The sequence below is a fragment of the Nipponia nippon genome, unplaced genomic scaffold, assembly GCF_047370975.1.
Source record: "Nipponia nippon isolate SJK-2023a ecotype South Korea unplaced genomic scaffold, ASM4737097v1 scaffold_2, whole genome shotgun sequence".
Lineage (NCBI taxonomy): Eukaryota > Metazoa > Chordata > Aves > Pelecaniformes > Threskiornithidae > Nipponia > Nipponia nippon.
In genome coordinates, this window is record NW_028262336.1 from 65,563,388 (window position 1) to 65,583,773 (window position 20,386).

The following is a 20,386-nucleotide window of genomic DNA, read 5'->3' on the forward strand; positions in this document are numbered from 1 at the left end:
TCCTACCAAGAAGAAACAAACCAAATTTATTCTGTAACTGGCTGTTGCTCAAGTCCTTTTAAAAATTGTCTTTTTCCTTGTGTTTTTCTTTTCAGTCACGTGAGAGGTGAAGTGAAATATTTCCCTGCCCTCCCATTTCTGTAAATGATTTGTTCACTTTAAAAGGAAGAAATAGTGATTAGTATGATAACTTGTTAATGCTTGTGACTTCCATTACACTACTTGTGATTTTGGGGAGCTTTCTTCCTTTGATTGCTTATAGCTCCACTTTGTGTCAAAGCTGCAACAAACTTTTTCCTTTATGCAGGAAAAGGCTGATAAGAAGTGATAACTCTTAGGATGTAGGTGTCTGTACAGTAGTGCTATTACTGAATTTTGTTTTTTTAAATTTAACCTGATTTTTTTTGTTGTTAAATATAACCAAACCAACTATTTGTATTTTATTAGTAAGTCTTGGGTTTTGAAAATCTTCAAAGTTACTTTTGAATAGGATTTTTCTCCCCAGCTTAAACTTCTAAAACTCGGGTGCACAAGTCTGTGACCTTGGGTTCCCTCTTTATAGAGTGAAGCAGGCCAAAAATTACCTCTGCCTGTTTCTTTCCAACAACTACAGGGAGTTTTGGGTGACTAGCTCAAACTTGCATGTCTAATTTTTAGACCTTTGTAAGGAGAGATGAGTCCTACTATTCATGTTTGGTCTGGAAGAAATGAGTATTTTGAAATGTCAGTAATTGCTTAGTCCTTATTTGGTTTAGGATTGAGCTTGAAGCATGTGGGATGTGCTCTACTGCTTGGATGTCAAAAAATCACTCTTCTTCTCAGTGGCCTTGTACCAATGAAGAAACAACTTTTCTCATGTTCACATCATGGAGAAACTTAAAAAAAAAACTTTAAAAAGGTGATTTCAAGTGGAAGTCACCAGCTGCAGGAACAGGACTTTTTTTTTTCTTTTTTTTTTTAAGCTGTTTGGGCCTGTTTGGTAGAACTTATATAAGTCAATTGAAAGTTCATCTGATTTGTTATGAGAATATGCTTTCCTAGAGGTGCAGCTCGTTTCATGCCACTTGGCTAGATAAATTTGGTACGTGTTGTTTCTGTCAGTCTAAATGTCTGGTTTGCTTTCATTTAAGCCTTTGCAGTCGGACATTGAGAGAGTCCAGCCTGCAGGAGAATTTCTTTAGTCCTGCTTGAAATTGATTTCTGTACACTAATAGGATTAGTCTTTCTAGGAACAGATTATCCTTGAATGCAGATGACCTTTTAGCCAAAATGGAGGTAAAGTTGTTTCTTAAAATTCATCCACCAAAACTACAGTTTAGTGAACCATAGAGAAGTTTTAGTTGTACTTCAGAAGAGCTGTAAAAGTTTGTTTGGAAAGTGAAGGAGGGAACAGCTCTTAATTTTGGTCTTTTTCCCTTTTGTCTAGACATGAACAGAACATTTCCAGATAACGTAAAATTCCGCAAAACTGCTGATCCCTGTTTGCAGCATACACTCTACAACGTATTGGTAGCATATGGGCATCATAATAAAGCAGTAGGATACTGTCAGGTATGTAATCACTGTTTTTTAAACAATGCTGCATTTCACAAATGGTAATTCTTCTTGTCCATTTGAATGTTGTCCTGGTTTCAGCTAGTAGCTGGTGTAGTGCTGTGTTTTGGACTTAGTATGAGAATAATGTTGATAAGGCACTGATGTTTTAGTTACCGCTGAGCAGCATTTACACTGGTCAAGGACTTTTCAGCTTCCCCTGCTCTGCCAGGTGCACAAGAAGCTAGGAGGGGGCGCAGCCAGGACAGCTGACCCAGACTGGCCAAGGGGCTATTCCATACCGTATGGCGTCATGCTCAGTATGTAAACTGGGGGGAGTTGGCTGGGGGGCAGTGATCGCTGCTCGGGGACGGGCTGGGCATTGGTTGGCAGGTGGTGAGGAATTGCATTGTGCATCACTTGTTTTGTATTTTCTTTTATCATTGTTATTATTATTATTTTCTCTGCCTCTGCTGTCCTATTGAACTGTCTTTATCTCAACCCATGGGTTTTACTCCATGACCCCCCCCCCCGCCCCCATTCTCTCCCCCATCCCACCACAGGGGAGGGGGAGCATGAGCAAGCGGCTGTGTGGTGCCTAGTTGCCGACTGGGGTTAAACCATGACAAATGTGCATTTTTAGAAGCAGATCCGCAAACTATTTCTGTTTTTAAAATGGCCCTGGGGGGAAGGAATGAGTCACTTTGGGCAAGTTCAAATGTCCTTGTGAGTTTCTCTGTGGCCTTTTTTGTAGCTAGCTTGATCATGCTTGGTTCCATTTGTTAGCTGCAAAATAAATGTTTTATCACACATGGTCGTATCAAGATTAGTTGCTTCAGAGAGGAAGAGAAAGCGAGCTTGCCTTTCCCTCTTCCTACCTCCTGCCATCTTTCCCAAAACAGTCCTTGGTATGTACAAGGCATCATGAGATCTCGATTTTCTTTTGTTTTCACTGTCACATTTTTCAAAATACAGGAAGACCAGCATTTATGCAACATCACGTAGTTGGGGGGTGGTAGCATTTATTTGGTGCCATCTCCCAGTATAGACAGGCAAGTAGGAAGAAAATATGTTTGAAATTCAACCTGATAGAAGGCAGCTGAAAAAAGCTCCTGTTGTCACTGCCAAGTACTGTGAAGTTTCCTGTGGAACACAAAGAAGATAAAAGTTGATTCGTGACAGTCAAGAAAAAAGCGACCATCTTTAAGGATCATAAAGAAGCAGGAACTGTCATGAACAAAATGTGTTTTCAGTTCACTTAAGTCCTCTCCTATCCTCTCTCCTCCCTTCCTCACCAAGGATATGTGTGCTAACCTCGTGTTAGTTGAGAAAGTTCGTACAGTAAATACAACTGTTCTAAAGTTAAAAGAATATGAATTATATTTATTGAAATCTGGAGAGAAGAAGACTTAGAGGGGCTTAAACCTAGGCTGAAGTCACTAAAAAATTCTTTTTGTGTATCCCAACCAGTTTTAGTACAGAAATTATTTGAAGAGTGGGGGTAAAAGATGAATTATTTTTATTACTTTCAGTATTATATATTTATTAAAATATAATTTTAATATTTTGAGAATAACAGAAGGGGTAGAATTAAGAATACTCTCTCTCCTTTGCAAGTGTCAGGCTCCTATATAGAGCTAGTTGTACCCACAAACATACACAACTTCTAAATCGTGCTAGCTTCTACCCAAAATATATGTCCAATTCTCACTAAAGTTTTGGTACATTAACTGTTTAATGGGCTAATCTTTGCATTTTAACTTGGCGTTATGAACACTGGAGATGAAATACGACTTAAAAAGCCTTATGTGATTTCTTTTCACCTCTGGTCTCCTCACAGGATGAATGTTATCTTTTCTGGCTAAATAATTAGAACATAAACAGAAGGTCAACATCTGCTTTCCAAGGCAAGTTGTAAATCGAGCAAAGTTTCAGGAAATCGTGTTTTCTGCTAGTGAAGCAGCAGACTTCATCAAGATAGATACAGGAATACTCACTGCATGATAAGGGAGACCCTGTAAACACTAGAAAACTCAGAGTGAAAAATTGAAATTTTTTTCAAGTGTCTTGCAGGGCTTTTACTGATTGAAGGCTCTTCAGGGGACATTTTCGTAATGCTAGTGCATTTGTGGTACTTACTGGCATTTAAGTCTCCCATCTGGGAGTGTATTAGGCTTTGCACTGTCATGCTGTGACAGTGGTACCGTGTTGCCTACCCTGGTATAACCAGCAAAGTTCAGTGTCCTGTGAGCATACACTCCAGAGTAGGGTTTTGTGCATGCCACGTTAAATGCCAAACAGTCCCTTGTCACCATAGATGCAATTGTTAAGCTAACTGTCAGCATGGGAACAAATAGTTGCCTTCCTAACTAGAAGGCCAAGCACCGTGTAAGGCTATGCAAGGTCTATCCAAGCCATTTGTGTGACAACTGCTGTAGTGACTCGAAGCTTGGAAATGAAACATTGGAGCAGATGCAGCGTCCTAATATTTCCTTGTTCTGGGAGTGTTGCAAAGCCTTCTGAGGTGGGACAGGTGAGTCAAACCTGTTGAATGCAAGAAATGAGATCTCAGTTCAGAGAGGAAGGTGTAGCTTCCAGAGGCTGCGAGGGGCGGTCTTTTTGGTAGCTGTCGTCTGGCTCACAGCCATAGTTGGCAGCACTGCAGGATACCCAGAGACAGTGGTGCTGCCTGTGGTGATAGATGTGTTGGAGAAGTCCAGAGAGAACAGGGAGAAGGCCAAAGAAAGGGATGAAACTGAAGAAGGCAATGTAACCAACACCAGCCTTCATAGCCTGTAAATATTTAAAAATAATTTTCTGTTAGCTTAGGAGGACTTTGGGGGGCCTTGCACCTCAGAGGCGTATAGTGTTGTGCTGATGTGCTGTGCAGTTGTCAGCTTGTGCACGATGGAAAAGACATACTTAAAAAATGTTTAAGGACATGGACTATTGTGTATGTAAATCAGTAATATTACCATAACTTAGCAGTGTTACGGTGGATACGAGAAAAAAAGTGCCTGAGACAGAGGCAATGTGTTTACAGGGAATACCAGTTTGTGACCTGTATGTTCTGTATCCCGCTTCTCCAGTCAGAGAGTGTCAGTAATGGTTATGAAAATGGCACAGTTGGAATTTGGCCCATCATGACTTGACTACTTTTCACAGATTTTCTAGTAGTACTTCTAATCCCCCCACCTCCTGGTGTTTACCTTCTGTTTGCAAGTTGAAAGGCAGGAGCTGTAGTGGCCAGTCATTGACTAGCATGTGGAGTGCTGGAGGTATTATGGAAGCAAATGATTTGTATACAGTCGTTTGATGAGCTAAGCAGCTACAGCTTGTAAAAGCTGCTGGAGCTGCAGCTTTTTACTAAAGAGTTTTTCGGTCAGGCATTCTCCTTCTTCAGCTACACTGTCTACCTGCAGGTGTGTTGTGTTTGTACTGCACATCTAATACAGCTGTGTTTTGGTTCTGGTCAAAGCAGTCTTCAGCTACATTGGGACAGGGTTTGGGATTTAAAAAAAAAAAAAGAAAAGAAAAGAAAAAGGAAAAAAATTAAGGTAAATTATAGACTACTAAGCTTTTTCTTTTATTTTTTCTCTTCTTGATCTTTGTTAATAATTCTTGTTAGCTGTCGTCATGCAGGTTTAACAGCTTACTCAATCTTTATTACTAGATTTTACTTAATATGCCCACTTTGTAGGACTGTAGTAATTTAGCTCTGAATCAAAAGAAATAAACTAGAAACTTGTAAGTGTATGCATCTTAAAACCCTTCTTTCTGTTTCAGGGCATGAACTTCATAGCTGGATACTTGATTCTTATTACAAAGAATGAAGAGGAGTCCTTTTGGTTACTGGATGCTCTTATTGGAAGAATATTGCCTGGTATGCTACAAACATGTATAGTTGTATTCGTATATTGGAGCTTGGCTTTTATTTTATCTTTGTATTCTTCTCTGGTTTTAGAGCTTTTAGATGTTAAAATGGACTTGCATGGACTGAAGATTTTCTAGGGTCCTGGAAACACAGGACGAAGACACAGCACACGGGCAGAATTTGTCTGTTTTATAGTCAGATTTTAGTCTTGATGAAGCGGTGTATGTGTATGTTAATTTACGGTCTTACTTCTCACTCCCTACTTACACCTGTTAGGTAGATGTCTTCCTATATCAGTATGATGCTGGGGAATAGGACTTGTGAAGGTGTCTGGGATTGGCACTTCCGGTTGCAGGAATATGATATAAGACACAGATGAAGCAGTAATTGCAGAGCAAAGATGGCAGATGTGCAGTTTGAGCACTGAGCCTGAAGTAGGAATTCCCAGTGGCTTGGTTGGAGGCAGCATGAGCTTTCTTCAAAGGTATTTGGCGAGGTGGTGGTAGTTTCTGCTGTGTCCCCCGCTTCTGAGCAGGGCTATCTTGGGCACATTGTGATTTTACAACAAAGCAAACAAATGTCAAAATCCCTGTCTGTGTCTGTATGTGAAGTTCTTGTCAAAGCTCTGTTATAATCAATGGTGATCTAGCCAGACTGGTCAATAGATTCCAGAAGGAAATTCGGCGTGCTCTATGCTATAGATAGTATCCACATCTGGTCAGTTCAGTAGCTCTCTAGGTTCCCTTGCCTGGATCTCTGGGTTTGCAGGAGGTGGTTACACACTGGATTTTCACCCATGTATAGCTGAATCTCACCACATGTGTGAAGTAGTTTAAAACCAGAAGCAGGCATCAGGGACAGCTATTTTTTATATTCCCATGAAATCCATTTGGGAATGTTCTTTCTTGGGATTTAATTATAGAGGAAGAATGGTTTCTTCATGAATTCCCATTAGCATTGCACAGGACTGACTACAGCTACACCCTTAATGTAAAGCCATACTCAAAACGGAAGACTAATTTTTCTATAAGGAGGCTTTGGAATTCCCTATTGGCCCAGTTTTGCTTTTGAACAGTTCTTTATCCCAAATGGTTAGAGGCTGAATTCAGTGTTAGTGTCAACTAAGTGCTGGTCAAGGACATCATGGTTGATAATTTCATTTCTGCTTCTTTCCGATCTTGTTTAAGATTAAACAAAAAACGTATAATATTTGGTTCCTTATTGAACAGAAGGGAAGGACTTTGAGAAAAAAAGAAAAAGAGCTGAGGGAGTCTTTTACTGCTTTTTGAATGACTGTAAGAAATTATCTTTTACACTGAACACGCCCTATAGGAGCTGAGGTTTTCCTTGCATATGAGCAGAGGGGTTGAACTTTGCCCATTAGAAGAGTAGAGACAGGCAGGGAGTGCTATGACTTGTTGAATCAATCTGCAAATATTTGAGGGTTTGCAGCCTTGACGTTTACTTTCAAGCTATAAAAAATAGTCTAAAGAAGTCAACTGTGTCTGTTGCTTTTGTTCAGCCTTGAGAGCTATAAGCTGTGCAAACAGGTAGGAGACTTGAGGGCTGCTGTCTGCCACGTGACCTGCCACTGGCTGACATCGGTGGATGTCTTTCCATTGATCTCACTGTGTGAGGGACAAGGCCCTCAGTAAAAGGCAAGTTTTGCTGCAAAGTGATGTGTGGCAACTTTTGCTGTTAATCTTTTTGATAGTCTTATATGTTTTTATTTGGGGCAAGGCAGTAGATTCAGAATTTTTTATTCATTGTTTTTGGTAGGGAGCTTACTTTAGTTTGTCATAAAACCTTTAGTTCTTGTATATCCTTCTCCTACACTTTGCTGATACCTAAATGTCAAGAGTTGCTCTTTCCCTCTTAGTTGTTGAATTTATCTTATGCCAGTAGCATTGGTGATGAGAAGAAAGTCATAACGTGAAAGGCAATTACTGTGTATAAAGGAGATGTACATTTACTTGAGTTGTATTTATAGATATATTTTTTTACTACCCTGTTTATAGATGTATTTTTACTACTGTGTAACAACAGTCTTGTTACAGACTTTGGCCTGGGTTCAGCACATCCAGTACAGGCATCCATCTGAGGTGCTGAAGTTAGAAACGTGCATGCTGATGTTTGTTTTGATAGGCAGTGGGGAAGGGGATATCTGATCAGAATTGCTGATCTGAGTGTGACCCTTTCCCCTCTGCAGACAGTTTTAAAAGAACTCGAGGTGTCCCTTCCAGCATGGGTACCTCAACAAGAACCCAAGTTAGGTAGTATGAATCTTTTATGTAGTAAAAATATTTGTATTGAGTAATGCAAGGCTTCATTGTTCAGCAAACTTGTTGCTGATGCTCTTCCCTTCCCCAATTTTTTTTTTTTAAATTTTCCCCTTTTATTCCCACTACCCTCCTATATCATGCTTGAATTGTCCATTTATGAAATTCAAAGCATGGCGGATAAAATAATTGGCATAATTTCAGTAAAATATTGTGTGTATATATGTGAGAAAGAATTAGACAGGCAGACTGTATCCATAAATAAACTTACTCGGGTAAGTAAGTAATGCCCTTCTGTTAACAGGGCAAATTACAGTGCATTTCAGCTTAAAGCCCTATAATTATTTGTTGGGGAAGCAGAGAAACATTATGTATTCTCCACATCTTCAGAGGGAAAAGTAGCAATCATTTTTTGTTGGCTGTTAACAGTTTGATTAGCCAACATTTTTCCTTTACTTTCATTGCTGATGCTCTTTTCTTGATCTGTTTGCATTATAATCTACATGTTTTCCCCTTTCATTGCAACAGATATGCCTCCAGGTTATGTCCTCATTTTCAAGCGTGTCCTGTCGCTGCCAGTTAAATCGGTGATGATTTAGAACAATTTAGAAATCCCTCTTCTGCCCTCTGCAGTGTCCCTATGAATGCTTCCTTCCCCTGGCCCACATGCATTCATTTAATTACATTAAACAGCTGCTCCAGTACCTTGATGCTGACAGCATTTTTTTTGGTCAGCAGATGAAGCAAGCCAGCCACAAATCAATGTCATTGATTGAAAAATGTAGAATGTGACAGATGGGAGCATTAGTGGCAGCTTTCTGGGGAAGTGACAGAGAAGAGTTCCTTAAGCTATGGCTCACCTCCCCATTTGTACTGTTCTTTTAGGTTTGGGTGGAGGTACGTACCATAGGATATGACGAAGGTGTGACTGCTCCACCCACTGACAGGAGGGGGACAACTTGGGAATGGGACCCCATCGGTAGAGGTTTTCTGGCTGAATTGTTCTGTGACACGCAAATGGAGTTAGCACAGCTGGAAGAGTGAGCCAGCAAAAATTACAGTTTGGTTTGTTGGTACGTGGAGCTGTGTGCATGCCGTTCATCTGGCTGAACGTAGTGCTGCTGGGTACAGCTGGGTGAGGCCAGAAAGATCCTGCTTCTGCTGAAGGCAAGCCCGTAGTCTACTGCCTGTTGTGTCTGTCAGCTGCTCAACCTGGGATTTGGAAGGATTAGGAGCATATCTCATTTAAACACAGCAAGGGGAAAGAGAATTATTTGTTTAACTGAAGTTTTGGATGTTACCAAGATCTCTTATTCCCAGGTTCATGTAAAACAGATGGCTGGAGCAGACAGTATTGCCCACAAGCAGCGGTATGAATTCAATTTGAGCTCAGAGTGGAGGTGCCTGCAATTTGTATTCAGCGTAGCTCTAGTGTTTCTTTTCTGTTCATAGCTCTGGTTTTTGTTGAGAAATTTTTTTGTTCTGTTGAGGATGTAATGGGGAGGTTGCTTTAGAAAGCATCAGGTAGGTGGGGAACTTTCAACTGTGGTACTTTGGTATGTAATTTAATGAGCATATTTCTCATGTTTTACATATTTATGATTAAAAGTTAAGCTTAAGAGAAAAAAACTTGGCACTTTGGACTCGCTTTAGCATGACAGTTATGCTTATATATAGCAGACCTTCCCTCTCCCCCCCCCTTCAGTAGTTCTCGGTCTGAAAGCAGCAGTGTTTATCAAGCTATACTCTAATTAGTCTACTGGACTATTATACTGAAGTTATTTACTCTTACTGAAAACCAGTTGTAGAATGACTCCTCCAATGATTAAGAACGGTCTTATGATTTTTGCACTAGCCTGTTCGTGGCCAATTTTATATCCTTTTATTCTTGTGCCAATGCTGACTTTTGGGGGTAAAAAAAGTCCCCCTCTCTCTTGTGCTTACCTTTCATGTATTAGTAGTATACAGCCAATTCATTTTACAGTTCTTTTGTATTACTAAGCTGCTTCAGTCAAGCTCTTCTCTTGCATGAAACTCTTCTCTGTTCTCGTTTTAGCCTAATAATTATTTTGTGTGCTTGTTCCAGTTTGAATTGATTTTTTTCCTTTTTTTTTTTTTTTTAACTTGATCACAATGGCACCCTTATTTCTTCCAGTGGGAAATTTGCTAGTGCCTTGTGCAGTGGCATTATTTCTCTCTATTCACAGCTGCAAGTGTTTTATTTGAGAGAGAGAGAGAAGCTGTAGCATCTCCCTTGCCTGTTTTTCCTTGTGGCTCTCTGGTTTTGATTTGTGATCTCAGTAATAATGCATGTGCTATTGCTCCTCTCTCATTGTCAACAGATTTTTTTTCTTTCCACAGCGTATAGGAATTCATAACACCTTTTTGCTGAACTTTATTTGCACATTCTTGTCCTTGTTATTTTAAATATCATCATGTCTCTTACTCCAATCTTTTCACTACGTTACTCTGTTGTGCCTTGTGTATTGACACGGGATGGTGTCTCTCAGTTTAGGCTTGTTAACAAACACCAGCTTTTTCTTTTTCTCCAACATTGCTAATAAAAATCTTACATTAGGTGTAGCCTACAAGCATTCTTCGAGGAGCAGTCTAACAACCTTCCTTCAGCCTGGTACTTTTTAGCGTTTTTTTTTTTTTTAATTTTATTTTTTTACCCACATGTACTGCCTGGTTGCTTATCAATAATTAAAAATAAGAACAGAGTTTTAAATGACGAAAGAGTCAGAAAAGTAGTAGACTGCACTGAACTAACTGGAATTACCTGCAAGGACACAAGGTGCAGTGCAAGATACCACTTTGCTGGGTAGCCTAGTGACTGCCAGTTAAGGCAAACGTCTGCATATTGAGATAACAGATATCTAACACATAGCTGTTTTGAGCTCTCTGTGGTTCTCAATTGTATCAGCCATAGACTTGTAGGTACTGTTGCATAGGAGATAGGCATAGGGAAAGACACGAATATTTGAACTGAATAATCACATAGTTACTTACCAAACTCTTGTATATCCTTCTCTTTCAAGTGATTCATGTTATAACATTCTTTAAAGTCCCATCATATGGACTTCCAGGTTTGAAGGGAAGGGCCACTTGAGAAATGTGGAATGCTCTACTACCTTTACAATATTTCTGTTTAGACTGCTTGCTTCTAATTGCAGCTAAGCATGTCTTTATCTTGTTCTTGTAGCTGAATTTATTTTAATACCCTGATTGGGTATTGCCAGGGAACCTCTGAATGTGGAACTGGCTAGGCAGCTGTGTCTTTTAAGACCTGCTTCTCCAAAGGGGAGTGGAACTTTGTTTTACAGGAAGCATTTTATTCAGCTGTGCAGGTAAGAGACACTGCTAGACCTGAATAGTAGTAATGTTGAGCTGAATTTGCAGCCTGCGAAGGAGACTGTTGTGATGAAAAGCATGTCCTTTCACAGAGAAGACTTGAGCACCGCAGTCATGTGCCTTTGGTATGGAAGGCTCCTTGCAAGGTGATGCATAACATGCGTGACCTCATGTTTGCAAAGTAGTTTTTGATAACCAAGCTTTTTTTATACCACCATCAACCCAGAAAACTTCAGCAGATTCATCAGTTCTGGGCTGTTTGCTTATCTTCCTCCTCTGGCAGCACCCAGCTACAGGGCCGTGAGCTGGCAGAGTTCTCACTCGTCCTTAGCGAGTTCCTCTGTGATTGCATGTGAAGCTGTAGCAGTGCGCACCTCTGGAGTGCAACATCACATCTACCACTAGGAGAGAGGAACGCTTGGCTGGTAGGCTGAATAATTAGGAGTTTTGAAATATGGGACTCCAACATGTTTTACTGTTAACCAGCAGCCATGATGAAAGCATTAATCTTTGAACATTAGAGGTCAGTTGTATTTACCTAGGAATTAAGCATGCAGTGTCCTTTTAAGCTGAAGGTGGAATGTAGGAGTCATCATGTGCCTGTATTTAGAAACCATGATAAGCCTGAAATGCTTATTACTTACAAATCTGAACTGCTAGGGGATTTGGGAGACTTGAGCAAGCAGGAAATGAGTAACTGATGTTTCTCTTCTTTAAAATGATACATATATTTATATTTTTTGAATAATTTCTTTCCTGTATGTATCATATGCCTCGCCCTGCCCCCCCCCCCCCCCCAAATCACAAGTGTCATCAATAAAAGAACTATCTCAATATGTAGTAGGTTTGCTTTAGGTAGCTGGGTGGAACTCCTACAGTTTTGTCCAAACCAGAAGTTTCCTATATGTGACATCAGTATACATGTTGTCAGCCTTACTTTTGTGAGGAAACGTTTCAGCTATGCAGCAAAAGGACCCATACTGTCTAAAAATACTGAAGACTATTGTGTTCCTTGATATGGCTGTATTTACACTGGAAGCAGGACTTAAATGACTTACTCCACTCAAAAAAGTCAAGTATGCCTCTTTCCTTCTGGCAAGCAAGCCTTGTATTAATATAATTTCATTATGTTGAACTTGAGGTATCTTCAGTAGGCCTTCTGCGGGACTACTCTGGATGGGACTGCAGCCTTTGGCTGGCTGTGCAGGCAGCAGTATTTGCCTGTTTATCTCCCCAGTAAATCAAAGTTTCGCCCCTTTCAAAAGCCTCCAGCAAAATAAACTCTTCAAATGAAATCTTAGTTCAGTTAGGACTGATCAAAGCTAGAATTCCCTGGCTGCATAAAAAGGTAGGTAGAGTGGTAGAAACACAGAAGTGTGGATTTTGGGGGAAGAGGTGTCCGTGTCATCATGTTGTGTCGTGTTTCCCGCCCCCCCCCCCCCCTTTTTTTTTTTTGGACATGTAAAAACCTATTAGTGGCCAAGCCTTAGCATGCAGCACAAGGCTTACTTAGTTTGTGCTTTATACTTTCTTGGAATAGCCATGTTGGAGGGATTTTTTTTTTTCTCGGTTTTAGCTAATGGCTCTAGTTGTGAAAGCACTAATGTGCACGTGGTATTGAAACCATAGTTTTGACAGCTGTCGCCATGTTAAAGGGATTGTGCTGTTTTAACTGCGAAATTAAAGCAGCAGAGGTGCAAAGCCAAAGCGGGTAGTGTATTTCGTTCCTCATAGCATATATATGGTCATCTAATGGTCAACCAGGGCTCTGCATGTTCAATTACAATGTTAATAGTGCAGCCTTCCTGAATATGTCACTCGGACAGCAAGAAGCATAATGTAATTGCTGACAAATGTATAATGGGGTTATAGGTGCTCAATGCAGATCCTAATATACGATTTTGTATTTTAACTTGTAAATCCCCATAAGATGTATTCATATGCTTGAAGTAATCCGTGTGTTAAATACCAAGACTCATAAAAAATGCTTGCTATACTTTTTATTGGAATTTACCTTGTCCTAACTTGTAGCTATTGCTTCTTTTTAAGACCACCTCTTACTATCTTGAAAAGCCCATAATGCCTAGGGTGTTTTCTCTATGAAGTGGTCAAGTTTGCTTTTCATTTTCCTTGCAGAAATTCTACAAATAGGGAACTTCCTTACAGAGCTCAATTTTTGTAATTAGTGTTTATAACCCGTTCTTTCACATCCTTTCCAGTTCTTCAACTTCCTGCCTTAAATGTGAATATCAGGGCTGGATGCCGTTTTCTAACCTCAGTTTTGCTAATGTCATATACAGAGATGACGTACTCTCTCCTTCAGTAGTGAATGTATCCAAGGGTTACTTTGGCTTTTCCTGAGCTAAGACGGGCTTACTCTGGATTTATTTTATTTGCAAAATTGTTTCTTTTAAATTGCTTAGCTGTATTGTCAAGTTTTTTTGGTGGTGTAGGTTGTTTGGTTTTTTTTTTAATATGGCATAGTATGAAGAAGCACTGACAGCAGGCTTTGATATTGTTTCAAAATAGAGTATAATGCATGTGCAGCATAGGTAGCTACATAAAGAATGTGTTTGTGGAAGGAGATGTGCTTTGAGAGTAAAGGAAATTGTATGAAGAAAAGAATGTGCAATGCCCAGTGGTAGCTTCAGTCTACCTAAATGTACAAGACGTGACTGTTTAGTTTTGGAGAGATGCTTGGCAAATACCTTGTTTTTTTCATGTGTGTTATGTTCAGAAGACTCGAATGCTTTACTAAAGCTTTCAATTTATGGCTAGTGGAGAAGTCTTGTTTGTTCCTCCTACGGTTTTAAAACCTGTTGCTTCAAGATTAAAATTAATTCTCTTATTAGCTTCTTCAAGCTCGAAGTAAGAGGATTGTGGCTTTCATTCCCTTCTCTTCAGACTGAAGGGCTGGGTTGGTTTCCCTCTCCAAATATTGGGCTAGAACCGTATATGTCTGTCCAGCTCTCTGTTTTAAACCTCCTGCTTCTGTCCCAGTCTTTTAAGTAGTGTGCTTGGTAGTTCCCATGGAGTGACTGTGGCGTTCTTGCAAAGAGCTGAAGAAAATGGAACACCGGGGTTCTTCTTAAGTGTGAGAGAATATAAATGCTGTGTTTTGTGCTGAGGTGTTAAGAATAATCTTGTCAGCGCGGTGAACTGATAAAATAGCTATTCTTCCTAATCCCATAGAGGAATTAAAAAAGCCACAGATCCAGGAATCCTTATTCAGCTGAAGTCATCAGTCATTAAGCCTCGCTGCACAATTGTAAACTCACTTAAAAAAAAAAAAATTTGTTTCCTCTACAGGCATGATAAGCAGTTGTGGTAATCTTCAATGCTTGTTCATGAATTTCCTCTCCATTTGAGGAAATTGGTGTTAAAAGTCTGTCAGAGTGTGTTGTGAATTAAAAGCCTCTGCTCCTGGGACCACTGTCAGCCCAGTAAGCTGCAGCCTTCTCCAAAGCGTGCCGCTCTTCAGACTGGCGCAATTCATGGAGTGCAGTGACTGGAGTCAGGCCAGGCCGTTTGGAAACAGCCGAGCGGTGAATAATCCGTGTCCATTGGTGTCTGTCATCTCACTGATGCTATGAAAAAACCACTGTCCACAAAAGGAGCGATTCCAATGGTAGTGGATACAAAGAGGGGGGAGAGCGAAGAAAGGAGAATTGGCCAACAGCATTTTGCTCAGAGTTATATCTAATCTGTATGAGAGTGGTTTGGTAGCTATAACTTTAATCTAGGCTAGTTTTTAATGATGCAAATGTCTCTCCTGACCAGCACCTAACAGAGAGTTAGTATTTAAAAATAAATAAATAAATAAACTAGCCAGTTTCATTCTCTGTAATGGGAATGTCTGAAAGTTGCACTTGTGCTTTCTAACGTGCTGCTAACTTCAGTGTGTTTCTCTGGGAGGTTACACGTGGAGTCTTTGTTTCTTTGTATTTCATCTCTGCCTTCTGTAATGTCTGGAAGGATATAATCTCTGCCTTTCTTTCCATTGTCTTTATAATTAACAAGCATCCTTCTTCAGTTTCCAAATGGTAGCTACTACATCTGCTCAGAATCCCACTGTGCTGTGTGAAATGCATATAGGAAACCAAAGGGCTCTTTCTACTCCAGGATCCGTTTTCTAAGTTTGGGATCAGAAGCAAAACATGAATACAGGCAGATGGGATTAGGTAGAAACAATTGAACGCTCCCTCTTTGTGCTTGCTGAAAAGGTGTTAATAGTAAATAACTTCTCAAAATGCTATTATTCTAAATTTTGTGTAATCTCAGTATCACAACCAATAAGCATCCATAAAATACCTGCATTCTCTATTTTTTTTTTTAAGGTAGTTCTGCCATCCAAAATTAATTGGGCTTGCTTATGGTTTTTTAAAGCTAATGTTCAGTTGTGAATGATATGGCTACTGCTGGTTCTGGTGTGAGTTCAGTACCTCAGGACAGAAGTTCTGGTTCAGTTTCGTTTGATGAAGGAAAAATAAAATATGGCTCGAGCCTGTTTTAGATTTGTTTGTTTGTTGGATTTTTTTATTTTTTTCCAGTTCCCTGGAGGATTAGGAACTTATGTTTTAAAAATGACATAGTTAACAGTTCAGCTTGCCGTTTAACCACGTATCTGCAGGATATCGCTTTGACCAGGACATCTGCAGGGGGTCACTTTGGCCTGATATTGCAAAAAAAAATTGGCAGTACTCTTGGTTTCCCTCCTTTTCCTGTTGTGACTTTCTGATTTCCTCCCAAACATAGGTTGTCCAACTTTTTATGGCAGGCTCGTGATATAGATTCTTAGACGACCTACTGCACCTTTTTGGACTATCCCCTGGTAGAAATGAAATAGCAGAACATTGCCCTGCCTTCTTGGACAAAGCAGGCTGAGAGTTGCCAGCAGGGAGAATGAGTGAGTCAGTAAATTGTGTAGGAATAGCAGAAATGGCATTTAGATGCTCTGAAGATGAGAAGGGACTGCTATCATAATCTAGTTTGACCTCTCTGTAACTGAAGCAGTGAAATTCATTCCATGTGTGTTGCATGAAGTTCATAAACTCAGCTATGATAGTGTTATCTTTTTGGAAAGGAAAACTTTGCACTGCCAAGGTTATTTAAAATAACCCCAGTGTTCAGTAACATGCAAACAGCTAAGTTTTTATAGTGAAGGATTACTGGAAAGGATCTTTTCCCACAAAGGCACATGGTGGAATCTGTTTCTGTTTTGACCTGAAATGTAGAACTGAGTGCTTTTCATGAAGTCGGCCGATTCTGTTCATGGCAACCTGGGCTTTTGCCTGCCAGTGCTGAGGCCTGCTCTATTTGTCTCTTCTGGATTCCAGTGAAGTCCGCTAGCAAATGGTGATGTGCATCTACAGCAAGAAGACATTTTTGAATGTTGCATATTGGTATAAAAATTAACCATTTTTGCTTGTTTGGGGGAGGAGAGAGAACTTTAATTCCCCCCCCCCCCCCCCACCATGGCTCTCATGGACATTATAAACATTCTTGTGAATAAAATACTTTACATTGCTTATGACTGTACGAAAAGTTAAACCAGCTAATTTTTAATTTTTCCCTTTGGTTAAACGAATTGAATTGCCAAGGCATTCACTTAGTTTGTCCCAGGCTGGGTTATATAGGCTCTTGAAATAATAGTTAGAAATGCTGGAAGATAAGCAGCAGAGCTGAGGTCTTGTCTTGGGTATTTCTATAACAGTAAGAATTCGTATCATGTTAGCTCCAGTAGGAGTATTTATATTTAACCTGACATATGCACAACAGACTTAAAGGATTCTTTTTTTAACTTCTGCAGCTCTGACTTGTAGAGGTAATTTAAGGCTATAAGAGTACTGCTTCTTAAACTTTTATTTTTGGAACCTCTTAATCTATTTGTAATGGAGAACAAGGTCATACAGTCCCTGTAAGTTTTATCCTTATTTCCTGCAAATCTCATTACTGCTCTGGAGCACAAGCAGACAGTTATGTCTTAGTCCTGGACATCCTGGTAGGATTCAGAGAGGTGCTAATTATTGTCATAGGGAGACAGTGAAATGTAGTTTAAGGAACATCTCTGCCAGATGCTGAGCTAGAACAGGTTTCAAGCTCAAAGTGCCACAGCCAGTGCAGTGTTAGTAACAAAAAGCCCTTTAAACAAGGAAAAAAATCCCTTCATCTAGTCACCTGTGTTGTACAGTAGCAATAAAATACCTGGCAGCTGGTGAAGCTGGCTTTTCCTTTTTGCTGCTCAGCTCCAAGAGGAGGAGAAGCTGAGAATCCCGGGAGAGCGGTGGGGCTGTGCTGCTGTTCGGGGTCAGGACTTCGATGAGGAAGGGGCACTGGGTGGGACGAATTCCACGTGGGGTGCTGCCTGGATTGCCCTCTGCCACGCTCTCGGGCGCTCCTAAACTTAGCAAGGCGTCCAAAATCCATAGGCAGGCACCAGGAACGACAGACGAGGCAAAGCAGGTGCACGTGGGTAAGCAACAGACAAAGGAAAGCTGAGAAGAAAGTACGGAAAGCCTAGGACCAGTTTACAAAAGAGCTTGGAAATGTGGAGTTTCATATTGGGAAACTTAATTTTCATCTAGACATTTTTCTAGAATTTAATAATTTAATAATAGAATATAATAATAATAATAACTCATAATACATTTTTTCATTTGTTGCCTTCCAGAAGAAGATGTGATGAAAAGTAATGTAGTGTGCGATCACCTAAATGTTAACATTATCGCTTCTGTTTGACAATTTGAGGAATAAAAGGAAGCAATCTGGAGATGTGTTTTTTCAGGAGGATGATATATTGTCAGAAGACATTCCTATAAACCAACCTAGATCAATAGATACACAGTATAATTAGCCTACATTTGATTTTTTTTTTTTTTTTTTTTTTTTTAAATTAGTAAGCGGCAGATTGGGAGCAGTTACTGACTCAAGTCCCTTCTGGGTCATCAACTGCTCAGTATTTTGCCAGATTATTGAAAGGGGAAAAATAATTAATACGCTAATTAAGTGTGGATCATGCAAATCTAGAAATTTCAAATAATTTTTAAGATAAGATATGGAAGGAACTTAAAGCTAATGTATTTTGATGATAGGTAAGTAAAAATAATTTGCTGCACAGTATCTTGTGAAAAACAGCTTTGTGGTGTGGGGGAGGGTTAGGCTTGTATAGACTTGTCTATAAACAAGGATATCATGACTTTAGGGAGAGATTCTGGGCAGAGCAGCCAATTATAAGAAATTAGGAAAACAGGGCACATGGTGAAACATTTGCAGCAAGGGAGAGCCGCAGGATTTTTGCTGAGGGGACGTTTCCAGAAGGCTTCGGGACTGGGCATCCCTAACAAGTAAGAACAGAAGAGTTTAACAGTAGGTTAAATGTTACCAAGCACTTAGGCACCAAACCAAGTCACGAAATCATGTTCACTAGTGAGACCAGACAGGGACCATGAAAGGTGGCTCGAGCATGACGCTGGATCCTCTTCTGGCTCGCCCGTGTAGTTCTGGCTAACCCCACGTAGCCCCGATGACCTGGTGCGGGTCCCTCGGGCAGCGTGCAGGCGAGGGTGCTGCTGGCGGTGCTCGGGGTGGCTGTGCCTGGAGGCCTGCCACCCCTCCGGGGGTAACGCTGCCCTCGGAAGATCGATGTCAGAGCCGTAAGGTTAGATCTGTGCTAGCCCCTCGGCTACTGCAGTGCTGTTACGTTCCTTGTAAATGATCTCTGGGCAAGTTTTGCACAAATACGGGGTCCCGCAGGAATGTTTCTGGAGGATTAGAAATGCGGCTTTCCTAATTTGAGGAGCTAATTGTATACACATACATTTATGTATAAAAGTGTGTGTGTGTGTATATATATATATTAAAATTATATATATTAAATTATAATTACATATTAATTATGTGTAATAATTATAATTAATACCCACACTAACTGTAATTAATGTATAATAATTACATACAAAAATGTCTTGTATGCAGGTTCTTTTAATGTAACTTCTTTCTGTTGTGAACTGGCAGCTAATATCCTGGAAAAAACCTGCTACTGGGTTGTTGGCATTTGCATAAAATCGTTAATCACTCTTCCCGCTTGTTTTGCAGCAGGGCTGGGCTGAACGTTGCAGCGCCGCGTACCCGGGCACCTGGGAGCCGCTCCTGCTCCAAGAGGGACAGCAGGAGGCTGCCCCAGATAAATGAATACTTCCTTTTTCCTTTCTGTACAGCAGTACAATATAACAAACTTGAACGAAATATTAATTTCCGCCGAGGCTTCCCGGCTGCTTGCTGCTTCAGTAATTCAACGAGTGATGTATCCAAGTTGCCTGGCTGTTAACTTTTTACTCGCCAGCTCTGGAAAAGCTGGGTGGGTGTCCGGTTGCATTCTCACTGAGATCCTGACATTTACTTTGCTGTACAAATTAAAAATAGCAGCTGCTGTTGATTTCAGCATATCGGATGATTGCAGCAGTGCAGAGCAGAGAGCGTGTGGGCTGCTGTCCTTCCTCCTGAGGACACTTGCCAGTGGTAACTTGAAGTTTTAAGTACTCGCATGTCTCAGGAGCACAAAAAAGAAAAAAAAAATTGGTTTGTGGATGTATGAGAGGAGGAGGAAGGGTAGGAAAGGGAAGAAGGCTTATTTTGTTATATGAAATGTGATTCCAGTTAATGTTACTTTACCTGCATTCCAATGCACAAATGAGCACAACACTAACACAAAATATGGAGAAAGAGAGGTTTTTGTGTTGGCTTTGAGGTTATGGTGTGATTTCGTTTGTTTTTAGTACACTTTTTAATGGGATTACTTGTGCTTTAGCTGTGAGAACTTTCCCTACAAGCAACTGAAAGGCAAATGGTTAAAGGAATGTATACAGTGGCAGTGGCTCTTACATCTTTAGAGGAGTTTTACCTATCATTCTTCAATGGGAACAAAGAAAATAAGGATCACAGACAAAAAGCTAGATTCCTAAAGGTTGAATGTAACGCTCCTTAGAACCATAAAAACTCCTTTAGATGTTCTGCAGTTTGAACAGGATAAATGGGAGCAAATAGCTCCTGCGGTGGAAAGTCTGTTCAAGAAAACCATTGACACAGAAAAGAGTGGAATATTAAACCGCTCTTGTGATTTCATTAGAGAAATTAAAGTGGTTATAAATGTACTGCATAATTTGGACATCTTCTTCACCTCCTAGTGCCACAAATAAGTTTTTATTAAAATTATTTCAGACAAACAGACTGTGCTGTTTCTGATTCCTTCACCTTCGTGTGAACCATTGGTCTAAGCTGTGTGCGTCTGGGAGCCTGACCAGAAACCAGCTAAGTTAGAGAAACCTGAATTGCAGCTTTCCAGAATCAG

At 40.2% G+C, this 20,386-nt stretch overlaps 1 protein-coding gene and 1 long non-coding RNA gene across 4 annotated transcripts in view; one reads left to right on the forward strand and one right to left on the reverse strand.

The window, feature by feature from the left end:
• GRTP1 (growth hormone regulated TBC protein 1) overlaps positions 1–20,386 on the forward strand; it is a 37,929-nt gene that overhangs the window by 13,307 nt on the left and 4,236 nt on the right. For both annotated transcript variants that reach the window (XM_087756332.1, XM_087756333.1), the window contains 2 exons: positions 1,427–1,551; positions 5,320–5,416. In XM_087756332.1, the coding sequence (XP_087612458.1) occupies positions 1,427–1,551; positions 5,320–5,416 (222 nt within the window). The remainder of the gene's footprint in view (positions 1–1,426; positions 1,552–5,319; positions 5,417–20,386) is intronic.
• LOC148055815 (uncharacterized) lies at positions 1,561–20,243 on the reverse strand. Of its 2 annotated transcripts, none has more exons than XR_015704561.1 (3): positions 17,245–18,961; positions 16,264–16,406; positions 1,561–2,676 (listed from the first exon to the last, which is right to left on the reverse strand). It is a non-coding gene; the product is annotated as an uncharacterized LOC148055815 (long non-coding RNA). The 2 variants fall into 2 exon arrangements; XR_015704562.1 differs by lacking the exon at positions 1,561–2,676 and adding an exon at positions 18,996–20,243 and having other exon boundaries at positions 14,405–16,406; positions 17,245–18,800.